This window comes from Myotis davidii, unplaced genomic scaffold (assembly GCF_000327345.1).
Source record: "Myotis davidii unplaced genomic scaffold, ASM32734v1 scaffold1663, whole genome shotgun sequence".
Taxonomy (NCBI): domain Eukaryota; kingdom Metazoa; phylum Chordata; class Mammalia; order Chiroptera; family Vespertilionidae; genus Myotis; species Myotis davidii.
The window spans coordinates 257,462-272,097 of NW_006293910.1; the positions used below are offsets into that span (position 1 = coordinate 257,462).

At 41.4% G+C, this 14,636-nt stretch overlaps 1 protein-coding gene across 1 annotated transcript in view; it reads right to left on the reverse strand.

Moving 5' to 3' along the window:
* LOC102752968 (neurobeachin-like) overlaps positions 1-11,619 on the reverse strand; it is a gene marked incomplete at its 3' end in the record, with an annotated part of 248,705 nt that extends 237,086 nt beyond the window's left edge. Inside the window, exon 1 of the mRNA XM_006767789.1 lies at positions 11,430-11,619. Within this exon, the coding sequence (XP_006767852.1) occupies positions 11,430-11,619 (190 nt within the window). The remainder of the gene's footprint in view (positions 1-11,429) is intronic.
* Between the last annotated feature and the right edge of the window lie 3,017 nt (positions 11,620-14,636).

The following is a 14,636-nucleotide window of genomic DNA, read 5'->3' on the forward strand; positions in this document are numbered from 1 at the left end:
GTGCTGAAAGGTATCCTTTAAAGAAGAGGAAGAAGAGGAAAAAGGTAAAGATATAAATTATGAACAACAAATACACATCTATCAACAAGTCAATCTGAAAATCAAGTGAGTAATCTGATGAACAGAATGAACTGGTGATTGTAGTAGAATCAGGGGCATAGAAAGCGAGTGGACTGACTATTCTTGGGTGGGGGAGGGAGGAGAGGGATGCGGGAAGAGACTGGACAAAAATCGTGCACCTATGGATGAGGACAGTGGGTCGGGAGTGAGCAAGGAGGGTGGGGTGGGAACTGGGTGGAGGGGAGTTATGGAGGGATAAAAGAGGAACAAATGTAATAATCTGAACAATAAAGATTTAATTAATTAAAAAAAACACCAAAAAACAACAACAAACAAGTACTGTCCAGGATATTGAGAAAAGGGAACCTTGTGCACTATTAGTGGATATAAATGCTTTTAAATGAATAAAATCACCTCATTCCTCTGAATCTGTTTAAAGCCCTGCAATCTGAGACTTCAACATAAAAACAGAAGAGCTGTTAAACCTTTTGATATAAAAATGCTACACAAAATTTGTGAAAGGTATTTTATAAGCATATTTGTAACAGTATTATATAATCTGTTTTGGTTATTTTAAGAGATTATAAAAACCACAGGATGAAGGCCATGGTATTAAAATATGTGAGCCTGTACTCTCCACCTCCCACAACCACATCAAAATTACAACTTAAATACAGAACAACCATCATTCAGAACCACCTGAAAGCTGGATGAGTGGAAGTTCTATAACTAAAGAAGTAAAGAAGAAAGCACATTGAGACTAGCAGGAGGTGCAGAGGTGCAAGATGGGCTGCTCCGACAACCATGTGTGCTGTTTTTTTTAACTGGTAGATCATCTCTGGAGAGGCCACTCATGAGAAGCTAGGGATCCCAGTCCCACACCAGACCCCCAGCCCAGGATTCCAGAGCTGGGAAGAGAAGTCCCCTCAACTACAGGCTGTAAAAACCAGCGGGGATTGTGGTTGTATGACATGGAGGTTGCTGTAGACCCAGGTGTACCATTTAAAGGGCCCACACATGAACTTCCTCAGACTACCAGCAACAGGCAGCTTTGGGGGACCCAGACACATAGGAACAGGAGCTGGGTTGTCTGGCATCTGGGCAGGAACTCAGGGGCAGCTTTCTTCCAGACAGAGGTGCTCACAGGGATAATTATTCCACTGATGAAAACTCTACTTGTGCAGGGTTGACTGGCAGACATATCTGAGTCTCCATCAGATATGCTTGCTCCACCCTGGGATTTCCTGAGTCCCCATCCCATCCAATTTGCAGTCCCAACCAAGCTGTTTGCAGCAGCTTTTCCATATGAATGGACTGTTCTGGCTCAGGCTTCAGACTTTGCTAAAATCTCTCAAGCAAGCTGCAGCTGGTGACAGCATACCCCAAACCTATCAATAAAAGGCCCAAGACTTGACTTTAGCCAGTTTTGCTCAGTGGACAGAGCATAGGGATAGAGTGTTGGCCTGTGGACTGAAGGGTCCCAGGTTAAATTCTGGTCAAGGACACATACATCAGTTGCAGGCTCTTCCCCTGCCTGGGCCCTGGTTGGGGCTCGTGCAGGAGGCAACCAATTGATGTGTTTCTCTCACATCAATATTTTGCTCTGTCTTTTCTGTTCTCTTTCAATGGGAAAAAATATCCTCGGGTGAGGTTTAAAACAAAAGAAAACAAAACAAAAAAAAGCCCAAGACCTGGCACTAGCACCAGCCTGCCTTGCTTCACAGCTGGACCTAACCTGGGCACCTCAAAGACCAATACAAATAGCAAATATCAGTCTGCAGATCCCTCTATAACTCCTGCTGGGTAGCCCCAGGCAGTGGCTGACTTTGCACCTCCCTGGAGGCCCTAGGGCCAGTACACCAGTGGACAGCTTCAAAACATAGCAGACTACAACTCTACACATCAACAAGAGACACCAAAGCCCTACTGAAGCAAGTGGTGCTCCATAGGGGTGTCTCCTGCACAGCAGCTCTCCCATTGTAGTACCAGCTGGTCCTCACAGGCAATTGGCCTGGAGATCAATTCCTCCTCGTGACACCAACAGCAATCAAGGCTCAACTACAATACTGTGCACACAGTCCACACAAGGGCACATCTAGAGTGCCCATTTCAGGTGACTGGGGAGACTAAGCCACTGGGCCCTACAGGACACCTACTATACAAGGCCACTCTACCAATTCCAGGAGACATAGCAGCTAAATCAAGGATTTGTAATATGAGGAAGCAAAAAACACCCAATTAGAAGAGCAAAAAGAAAAAAAGAATCAAAAAATGTGAAGATAGTATAAGAAGCCTCAGGAACAACTTCAAGTGTACCAACATTTGAATTATGGGGGTGCCAGAAAGAGAAGAGGGAGAGCAAGATATTGAAAACCTATTTGAAGAAATAATGACAGAAAACTTCCCCTACCTGCTGAAAGAAATAGACACACAAGTACAGGAAGCACAGAGAGTCCCAAAACAAAGGAGAACCCAAATTGGTCCACACCAAGCACATCATAATTAAAATGCCAAAGATTAAACACAAAAAGTGCCTTCTGCAGCCTCCATGCCTAGCCCACGCACTCATCTTCAGTCATTCCCACAGTTCTGGTCAGTATTCTGTAGCGCGGTGCCCCCCCACCCAGCACTTCTACATTCTGGGCAGCCCGCCTGCCTGCATGGCTCTTGTGCCCAGCGCCCCTGATTGAGATGGAAAAGCCAGACCACAGGCAAGGCGGCATCCCATATCCCAGAAGCCAACTTGCCTGGGCCCGAGATCATGATTAGAAAGCTGGGTGCAGTCAAGGTGGCATTCCAAGACCCAGAGGCCGCCTGCGGCCTGTCTTTCCAATCACGATCACGATCACGATATAGGCTGCAGGCAAGGCGACTTCTGGGTCTCGGAATGCGGCCTTGCCTGGAGCCCAGCTTTCAAATCATGATCACGGGCCGCAGGCAAGGCGACATTGCCAGACACAGAAGCCACCATGCCTCAAGCAGAGATTTGTGATCGTGATCGTGGTCGTGATCGGACAGCCAGGCCTCAGGCAAGGCGGCACACCAGGACCCAGGATCCGCCTTGCTGCAGCTCTTCTATCATTGACAGTCCCTCTAGGTTGTGGGCTGCTTGCCTGTGTTCCTGAGAAGCATCTACGGTACCAGTCTATAGAGTGTGTTTTCTTTAGTGAATTACCGGTATGTTTACCGGTAATAAACTTGCACTGTTTTATGTATATGTTTGATTACATACAGCCTTGTGACAGTTTTCCTGCATGTCATAAGCATTTGAATATAAATTAAAATGTTAAAATCAAATCTGATATTGTTTTACCTTTTATTTGGTGTGTGGAAGGTGTGCGGAAGAGGGGGTAGTCTTATACGGCGAGTATATAACAAACTCTGTATTTTGAGTGGAAATGTTAGGGGGTCGTCGTACACGCCCAGTCGTCTTATACGCCGGCAAATACGGTAGTTACCTACAAGGGAGCACCCATTTGATTGTTAGCTGATTTCTCAACAGAGACTTTGTAGGCCAGAAGGGAATGGCAAGAAATATTCAAAGTGATGAAAAGTAAGGACCTACTACCAAAATTACTCTATCCAGAAAAACTATCATTTAGAATTGAAGTTCAGATAAAGAGCTTCACAGACAAGCAAAAGTAAACGGAGTTCATCACCATAAACCAGCATTACACAAAATGTTGAAGAGTATTCTTTAAAAAGTGAAAGAAGAAAGAAAAAGAAGAAGGAAGAGGAGGAAAAGAAGAAGAGATAAAAAGTATGAATAATAAAATGGTAACAAATACATGTCTATCAACAATCAAATCTAAAATAAAAATAAATGAAGAAGAAATATAATGAACAAAGAAACTGGTGAATAAAATAGAATCAGAGGCATGGAGACATGGAATAGACTGAGGAATCTCAGAGGGAAGGGTGGAGGGAGGAAAGAGATTAACCAAATATCTTACCTAAAGACACAGACAATAGGGTGGTGAAGGGCCGAGGTGGGGACTAGGTGAAGGGGCATCATGGGGGGAAAAAAGAAGTACATCTGTAATGAAATGAAATATGTGACGCTGGCACCAAAAAAAGCTGTCTTGTCTTTCTCTCCCTCTCTTTTAAAAAATTTACACCATTAACATTTCAAAATTTACACCATTAACAATTCAAAAAATCATTTAAACCATAATCAGATGATCTATTCATTATAGATATGGAGAGTCAATTAATAATGCACCAACTAAAATGGACTTATCAATGACCAATAATAAGACATTTGCTAGGGTCTCTACATAATACAAACAATAGGTTATTGGGTTAAAAAATAAAATCACTTTTCTCAGAACTGTAAACTCTTTAAAAACTAAATCAGAAAAAAATATGAAGTCAGATAATTTAATGCTTCTTTTTCAACAACTGGATTATTGCATTAGTATTTTTTTTTATTCTGAGTGCTTTTCTTATTTTTTGATGACAGCAAGTAACAAATTACAGTAGTCATACATATATCATCAAAACTAATTTAATTCCAGATTCATTACAGAGCTGCTTTTTATTCATCAAGGTCAAATCTTGGTGGCTTCACAAGCTTAAATAAATCAGGTGTTAAGCAGGTGCAACTCTGAGGAAACTAAGGATGTTCTCATTTGCAGTTCTCAGCATATCTTATTATATATTGCCAAAGAAATAACTGATTAACTTTGTCATCTTTGCTCCATGTTAGTTTTTCCTCTGGCTGAAGCAATCTGTCCTCTTTTGTGATCATTGATCAGACCTATTTAAGATGTTGTCTTTGATCACAGCCGTGGGGAGCTTGTCATCTTAGGCTTTGATGGAACATTGTTCTACTATAATTTTATGGAAGGGAAAGAATCTGAAATGATCATTGACAATCAACAAAGATGAGCAAACTTACTAAGATTTTGTACTTTTCTTTGACAGCATAATCAGTAAGCATCAGAAGTGCACTAAAAGTTAACTAGTACAGGTTTTGTTTAAACATACAAATATGTAATATACAAAACCCTCCTTTTCCAATCATTTCCTTGTTAGCTAATATTCCCTAAAGAAAAAAAACACCTTGTAGATCAGAAGATGAATTTATGAGTTTTGAAATATTTTCCTTATATTCATCCATTGTTGTGGTCTGATAAATTCTTGGTAATCAATTAAATTTGCAATTGTATGAGATTTTACTATTAGAAAACACCTAAAAAACAGAGTCAATAAATATAACACTAGGACATTAAACACCAGGAAAAAAATTACACGCCTCTAGATTTTTATTAATCTCATTTCAACACCCTCATCAATTATTCAACTCATTAGTATTACTAAGAAGCATGAAAAACTCCATCAGTGTTACGGATGTTTTCCAACTGAAAAAGGTCAACCAAAAGTTTTAATAATGAAATCAAAAGAAAAGCTTTACAAAGTAAATATGAAATAAAAGTACTGTCCTGCCGAAACCAGTTTAGCTCAGTGGATAGAGCGTCGGCCTGTGGACTGAAAGGTCCCAGGTTCGATTCCGGTCAAGGGCATGTACCTGGGTGGCAGGCATATCCCCAGTAGGAGGTGTGCAGGAGGCAGCTGATCGATGTTTCTCTCTCATCGATGTTTCTAACTATCTCTCTCCCTTCCTCTCTGTAAAAAATCAATAAAATATATTTTTTAAAAGTACTGGCCATATGTTTCCTTGAAAATATATCCAATTGTGATTATTTGCTCATTTAAAAGAAATTTAACTATTTGTTTTGTGGCTCAAAATAAATTGCCTGAAGAGAATGTTAAGAAATCCAAATTATGGCTAATTACATCATCCATCACATGAGAGTCCAACTATAATTTAATCTAAAATATTTGACTGATTCAATAAAGGGAAAAAATAAAAATAAAATAAAATATTTGACTGATTGTAAGAAATCAAATAATTAAAATATTTTTAACAAAACATTAAGTCTGCTAATTCAGTCTCAGTTACATTATATTACTACTAGAGGCCCAGTGCATCAATTCATGCACCAGTGGCGTCCCTCGACCTGGCCTGCGGGATTGGGCCGAAACTGGCCCTCTGACATCCTCTGAGGGGTCCTGGATTGTGAGAGGATGCAGGCCAGGCTGAGGGACCCCACCAGTGCATGATCAGGGCCAAGGAGGGATGTGGAGGTTGGCCAGCCAGGGAGGGACCGCAGGAGGGCTCCAGGGTGTGTCCGCCCAACTCGCTCAGTCCCGATCAGCTGGACCCCAGCAGCAAGCTAACCTACTGAGTGACTGTGTGCCTCCTGGTGGTCAGTGCACATCATAGCAAGTGGTTGAGTGGTCTCAGCCTATCATTAGCATATTACGCTTTGATTGGTTGAATGGACGACCAAACACTTAGCATATTAAGCTTTTATTATATAGGATAGGCTCACATTCTTAAAACATAGTGTACTACAGGAACAGATAGACCTGACCAGTGTTCAAATACCAGGGATTGCTCTGATGACCATGTAAATAATCCCTACTTAAGTAATTTAAGGTTATTCCCTCAGCTTGTACAATTTTAAAATTCTGAAAACTTTGATCAGTATTTCAAATACTTCTAGCCTACTGAAAGTTCCTTCATAAAATATTCTTTTGTTTCTAAAACATTTTTGCCACAATATAGATTAATATAAAAATATTTTGACCAAAGGTTACAACTGAGTTTCTATTTTCAAGAAAGGATTTATAGGAAAACTAAGATACTGTAATTATTTAATACAGAGGAAGAAATAAATTGTATTTCAATTTGTTCTTGAAGCTTTTCCAAAATTTGTAGGTTTGTGCTATAATTATACCCTTTACCTATGTCTACACAACCCAAAATATTCAATCATTTGGATGTTAGTCTAACACACTGCCAGACTTTAAGATACTTAAACACAAAATTAAAAAAAAAGATATTTAAACACATTTACATGTTTAATGGCAGGCAGAGGGGCCAGCTGAAGGGCTGAGTTGCTTTACTTTTATATGAATGTTCTTACAATATGTGAATATAAAAGCTTTCTTTAAAATGTAGAAAAAGTCTTCAAATAAGTTTTTCAACATCTATGTTTTTAAGAATGTGTTTTTATTAATTTTAGAGAGAGAAAAAAAGGAAGAGGGAGACAGAGAGCAACATCAATTGGCTGCCTCCTACATACTCCCTACTGGGCATGTTCCCTGACCAGGAATGAAACCAGCGACCTTTATCTGGGTGCATGGAAGTTGCTCAGTTCCTGAGCTACACCTGCCAGGGTTCAACATCTATTTTTATTAGATGAAGTACTTTGTAGTAATTACTGACATTTCCTATTTCTTTTGCAGAAATATTTTGTACACAGGTTAGAAGGTAGAGTTTGAAAAAATGTACAATACATTTTCCTCTTGGTGGTTTGTAATTCTTTCTTCCGTTTATATGTATAGATCACTTCAGGGAATATTTTCCAGTCATTTTCTCCATATTTGGCTCCCTACTTTCTATTCACTTTCAAAAGTCTGTAGATGTGAACCATGCTAAAGATTGAAAAGTCACGCTCTAGAATTGGTTTTGGGAGTATAAGTTATCTTTAGTCTTCCACTAGACAACCTTAAACCTGAGGATGACCACAGAGTAATTCTGGCTTAAGTACAATGTAGATTTATTGAATATTTTATAGCATGCATGTAGTCTTTGTTTTAAATATGAATAAAATAATAATTTACTCCGCTTTACATTTATCAAAGAACCCAACACTCAAGAGGGATAATAGGTTCTGATAATGTTGATGATGCAGTATTTAAAATTCATAAACCAATATGCATTTTAAAGTACAATTATACTACAAACAGAGTATGTTTAGTATCACCTACATTTTTTAAAAATATACTTTATTGATTTTTTACAGAGAGGAAGGGTGAGAGATAGAGAGTTAGAAACATCGATAAGAGAGAAACATCGATCAGCTGCCTCCTGCACATCTCCCACTGGGGATGTGCCCGCAACCCTGGTACATGTCCTTGACTGGAACTGAACCCGGGACCTTTCAGTCCGCAGGCCGACGTTCTATCCACTGAGCCAAACCGGTTTCGGCTCACCTACATTTTTTATCTATTTCAAAATAAGTATTATTTTAAAATTTAGGTTCATTAACAATAGTTACTATGATACTAAAATATGCCTAGAAGTCTGAAAAAGGATTTTAAGGTAAAATATTTTAAAATGTGTTTCTGATAGGCTTTTACATTGGTTTAATACTAGAGATATTTTACAAAAAACACACAAAGTATATACTTTTATAATAAACTAGGGGCCCAGTGCACAAAATTCGTGCACTGAGGGGGGGTTCCCTCAGCCCAGCCTGCCCCCTCTCACATACTGAGCCCTCAGGGGATGTCCTACTGATCACCCTCCAATCGCAGGATCAGCCCCTTGCCCAGGCCTGACGCCTCTGACAGAGGTGGCAGGCTTGGAAAGGGGACCCCCATCTTCCCCCGATCACTGGATCGGACCCCCACCAAGGCCTGAGGCCTCTGGCCCAGGAATCATGCCTGGGCAGGGGACCCCCATCTCCCTCTGATCTCTTGCTCCACCCCCTGCCCAAGCCTGACCCCTCCCAAACTGGCTAGGGCAGGATATGACATTTCTTAGCCCTCCAGCAGTGGACCTTCGTTTTTTTCTCCAGGAGTGTGGTGAAAAACCCTAGATCTTATTACCCAAGTTACTAAGAATATTACCAGTGGCATACAGGGAGCTTAGCCAATGAGCGGTCAGAAAAGGTGTTTCCTCTCTAGTTCACACCGATCGTTGTCTCCACCCCCCACCCAGGCCTGGCACCTCTGGCCCAGGCTTCAGGCCTTGGCAGGGTACCCCCATTTCCCTCCAATTGCCATCTCCGCCTCCCGCCCAGGCCTGACGCCTCTGGCCCAGGCTTCAGGCCTGGGCAGGGGGCTCCCATCTCCCCCCATCACCAGCTCCGCCCCCTCAGGGCTGGCAAGGCATTAGGCTTGGGCAGGGGCTCCCCTGCAGCTCCAATGGCCGGCTCCGCCCCTGCCCAGGAGCCCCCTGGCTCAGGCCCTTCCTAGGCTTCTCAGGGCCCACATGGGGCCTACCTCGGAGTGACCTGGGTGCCGATGATGTTCCTGGGACCCAGGCCACTGGGCGCTTATGTATGCAAATTAACCGCCATCTTGGTTGGGTTAATTTGCATACTCATCCAATTGGCTGGTGAGCGTAGCGGAGTGACACCAATTTGCATGTTTCTCTTTTATTAGTGTAGATGTTTCCCTAACAGAATACTTACTATAAAAGTCCCTAACAGACCCCTTTTTAAAAAATTGTCACCCAAGGACATGTTTAGAGAGAGAGAAAGGGAAGCCAGGAGGGAGGGAGGAGAGAGGGAGAAAGAGAGAGAAAGAGAGAGAAGCATTGATCATTTGCCTTCCCTATGCTCCCCAACTAGGGATCAAACCCACAACCCAGGTACATGTTCTGACTGGGAACCTTTTGGTACACAGGAGGATGCTGAACCAACTGAGACACTCCAGCCGTGCTTTTTTCCCCTAACAGACCCTTTTTTGAAGCAACCCATAGAATACTGAATGTGGTAGAATATTTTGTGAATTCTATATAATTAAAGCTTTGGCAAATCAGTATCACTAATAACATTACTTCTAGTGTAACCTGTACCATAAATCATCTGCAGATATTTCTCATTTCAAAAGACATGAATTCAAGGTGAATTGGCCAAAAATACTAAATTGTTGTGTATATGAAGTGAAGTTTTAATGATTTTAAGTTCCTATTATAAAGCACTTTAAGTAGCTAATTCTAAGAATCTCTTCTATAGAGCACAAAAATAATACCTCATTTTTAAGTTGGTACTAAGTCCTTAGGTGCTAAAATCCTTAAGTAATCTTCTGAGTTCATTAAAGAAATCCCCTATAAAGCAGGTCAATTATAATTTTCACTAGTATAGTGTTTCCTGTAGTTCCTTTTACTATATAAAGTTACTATCATAGGTATAATAGTTTCATATGAAATTCTCACATATTTATTTATTTATGTTTTGAGCCTTACTAAGTGATAGCAATTCACATAAAATTTGAGCAACAAATTTTAAAAGCTTTGCACATTTTCTTTTTACCAGAATTAAATATTTTCTCCACTCAGTCCATCAAGAACATGAATGTTGTTATTAAAGTAAGGTAAATTTTAAAACAAATGGCTAATTTATTACTCTCAAATGAATGAACATTAACATAAAAACGTGAGTAATTTTAAGAACAAAAGTAGTTAATAATAAAAATATATGGACAGTATTCATTACGTTTTTTCCCAAGTGTATATAGTTTAAAAAATTCTGATATGATCAATCAAACTTAACTTGCTAAGAGCATTTAAAAATGTGTAAATAGACAAAATACTCCTATGAATACTTCTTAGTAGACAGCAATGAAAAGTAGCAGCATTTTTTTTTAATTTTAGAGAGAGAAACAGAGGAAGAGACAGAGAAACATTGATCAGTTGCCCATAGAATCCACAACCCAGGTATGTGCCCTGACCAGGAATCAACCCTGCCACCTTTAGATGCATGGGACAAGGCTCCAACCAACTAAGCCACACCAGCTAGGGCAAAAGTAACAGCAATTTTATTAAATTACAAAAAATTTTTGATATTTACTATTTATTATACTATAAAGGACAATTTAGGGTACAGTTTTACTGTAATGTGTTGATAATATCTTCAATGTGGGATGATCTTTCCCAAACTTTATTTGCAACCAACTGGAAGATTGGGGCTTAAATGAGCATATTTGTAGCAGGATTTATTTTATTTTTACTAAAAAGAATAGAATAGAATAGGATTAGTAATGAGATTATTAATAAGATATTTGTTTCATTTAAATACAACTTTGTATGTGTGTGTGTGTATATATATAAAGTATACATGTGTAAACATATTTCATGTACTTAGGTGTATTCACACAATATACATATGTGTGTATATACACATATATAAATAAACATACACACAAATATAGGTAAAATATATATAAGTCTGAGTATATGATTACCAACAGTGTAAAAGTTTTCACCTTGGGTCCTGATCACCAAAGTTCAAAAGACACTGAAAAAAAAGCTGAGTATATTCTTGTTCTAGGCTATATGAGAAGAATGTTGGGTAATAACTAAGTATGTAGTGTCTTCTAATCTCTTAGAAGTTGAAGGGACTAAAATACATCCAGAGGGGGAAATATTTGGTTTATTCAGTGTAGCCTACATGATGCTGAAGGATAAAGCAGAACATAATTTTGACTTATGACATGGGAATTTTTAAGGCCTGTGAAAAAAATGACTTATTAAACAAGAAATATATTGATGTCACAGTGGTACTAACCATACTCTATTGCAGCCTTAAGTAATGCTTCAGCGTGAGTGGAGCCAAATGCATTACGAACAAATCGTCTCCTTCGACGAAGATCATCTTCCCAGTAATCCAAACGCCAGAAATCATGTAATTGGCTAAGAATGGGAAAACAAAGAAACAATAATATACTATTACTAATAACGTATAACTGGACAAACATTTTTTTCTATAAAATTAAATATTTCTTTGATCTCACTAGAAAATTAAGAAAATTTTGAGATATTTATAATTGCGTTTGTATACATAAGTTTATAAATGAACAAAACTTAAAATAGTAACATTTTCTGATTTAAGCATTATAATACTCAGCTCTGCTTTCTTTTTAATGTTCTTCATTCTCCTAAAAAAACATTAATCATGTGGAGTTTAGTAATAAATGTAGCATCAATTTACAAGTATTAACGTCAGTTTGCATTCTTTTACAAATATTTTTAACAAGGCTTGTAAATCATAGGATAGACCTCACTACAAAAAGTGTGCAATTTAATGACCTTGGTTTCACAGTAGACTGAATTAAGAACTATAAAATACTGCTCACTTGGATTTGGTGAACAAAGATTAAAATAATGTGGTGAAATATTCATTGAAATAATTCCTGGCTGCCCATGGCAACCTGAGAAAAGTGCAATTTTATCCATTATTAATAATACTAAATTAGGGTTGCAAAAGTCCCAGTGTGTTGGAATTGTCTTGGTAAATTATTATTCTAATGCTAACAGAGTCATTGGACAATTTTTCAGCTTTCAGCTAATATAAAACATTAACAATCATGGTCATCATTGAGTAACATTGTCTAAACTGTGTTACACTCTAAAACAATATTAAAAATCCATTTGATATGCCAGAAACTACTGAAGTGTGTTCAATGCATATCAATTTTCCCCCAATTTAATTTCAATACAAATTGATAATAAATGCACTGCTTGAGAAGCCTGTTTTTCTCTATATAGTATTTGGTGTAATTAACTTTTGAAAAACATTTCAGATTTTATAGCTATTCTACAGGCCTGGTGCACAAAAATTTGTGCACTCAGCGGGGGGGGGTCCCCTCAGCCCAGCCTGGGCCTCTTGCAGTCTGGGACCCCTCGGGGGATGACCACCTGCTGGCTTAAGTCTGCTCCCTGGGGGGATTGGGCCTAAGCTGACAGTCAGACATCCCTTTGGCAGCCCAGGAGCCCTCAGGGGATGTCCACTTGCCAGTGGGGAGTTGGCCTAAGCTGCAGTCGGACATCCTTAGTGCTGCTGAGGAGGCGGGAGAGGCTCCAACCACCACTGCTGTACTGGCAGCCATCAGCCTGGCTTGTGGCAGAGGTGAGCTTCCCCTGTGGGAGCACACTGACCACCAGGGGGAAGCTCATGCATTGAGCATCTGCCCCCTGGTGGTCACTGTGTGTCATAGTGACCAGTCATTCCCAGTCTTTCTGCAGTTAGGGTCAATTTGCATATTACCCTTTTATTATATAGGAGTGCCTGGCCAGCCTGGGTGAGGGGCTGATGGCTGTTTGCAGGCTGGCCACAGCCCCTTCAGGGTGGGGGTCCCCCCTAGGGTTCCTGGCCAGCCTGGGTGAGGGGCTGATAGCTGTTTGCAGGCTGGCCACAGCCCCTCCAGGTTGGGGTCCCCCCTGGGGTGCCTGGCCACCCTGGGTGAGGAGCTGAGGGCCATTTGCAGGCTGGCCACAGTCCCTTCAGGGTGTGGGGTCCTGCTGGGGAGCCTGGCCAGTCTGGGTAAGGGGCTGAGGGCCATTTGTAGACTGGCTAAGCCCCCAAGCAGGGACCCTCACCCCATGAGGGTGTGGCCAGCCTGGCTGAGGGGCTGATGGCTGTTTGCAGGCTGGCCACCCCCCCGAGCCTCCCAAGCTCCCAGTGGAGGCTGGCTGGAAGCAGGTATCTGGACTTTATTTAGCTTCTATAATTGAAACTTTGTTGCCATGAGTGAAAGCCTCAGCCAGCTCAGGGCTGGCGGGGAGCTTGGCTTCCTCCATTGCCCGGGCAACCAAGCCACCTCCTTGCTCCAGCTCCATGGCTGTGGGCCGCCATCTTGGTTGGGTTAATTTGCATATAGTCACTCTGATTTGCTGGTGGGTATGGCCTAGGGCATACCAAAGGTACAGTCAATTAGCATCTTTGTCTTTTATTAGTGTAGATAATTTTGTTTTCCATAACTTAATTGTAAAGCCAAAATGTAAGGAATCTATAATAATAAAAGTATAGAGGTCAGAAAATGGAGACCGGCAGGAAGGTAGGGAGGGAGAGAGTGTGAGAGCACAAGGAAGTGATAGAGGAGTGTGTGAAAGTGTGTGGTGTATATGTGTATGAGCTAGGGACAGTTAGATTCTGCAGGTCTTCTAAGGGGCTGCTAAACGGGGCAGTCTTAGGCAACGGAGCCACGCTCCCTGCGAGGACACTCCTGGGTGGCCAGCACGGGCACAGCAACCATGGCATCTTGAGAAACAGAGCTGCTTGAGACTAGAATCTTGGCCTCACCACCACCCAGTCTGATCTCAGACACAAACTAGGACCCTGCAGCCAATGCGGAAAGAGACCTGTGACCACAGCTACAGACCTGCGGACACCAATATTTCAGAAATCCCGGCAGCAGATCAGTGAGTAACAGAGCCCATTCCCTGTCCCCGCAGGCTTGCGGGCAGCACCATAGTAACTGATAGACCCAACCCTTGCCTGGGCCTCAGTGCTGCTATAGGAAATTAAGCCTGGAAGTACACGAGCACCTTGGAAATGGTCCCATGCACACTACCGGCTTCAGAGCCCTGGGCTGGGAGCAATCGTATGAATACCAGGAACTGGTCCTGCCTGCACTGCCTGATCCAGGAGCCCTGGGCTGGGAGTAAACGCACGACCACTGGGAATTTGTCTCCTATAGCGCAGGGCCCAGGGACTGCGATTCTCTGGGCAGGAGGCAGCACCAAGCACCAGTGACTTGACTGTGTTTCTTATCACCTGTGCCTGAGATCCCTGACTCCCTGTGCATTCATACTAAGAGCCAGTGACTCCAATTCCTGGTGCAAAGGCACACAGGGAGCCTGATTCTCAATGTGAGGTCATGCAAAGCAACAGAGACTCTGATACTGGATTCTTGGGGAACTCTGACTCCTGGCGCATGCTAGGGATGCTGATTTTCAACAGGCTCCAGGGGGGTCTCTGTTTCAGCATGGTGCA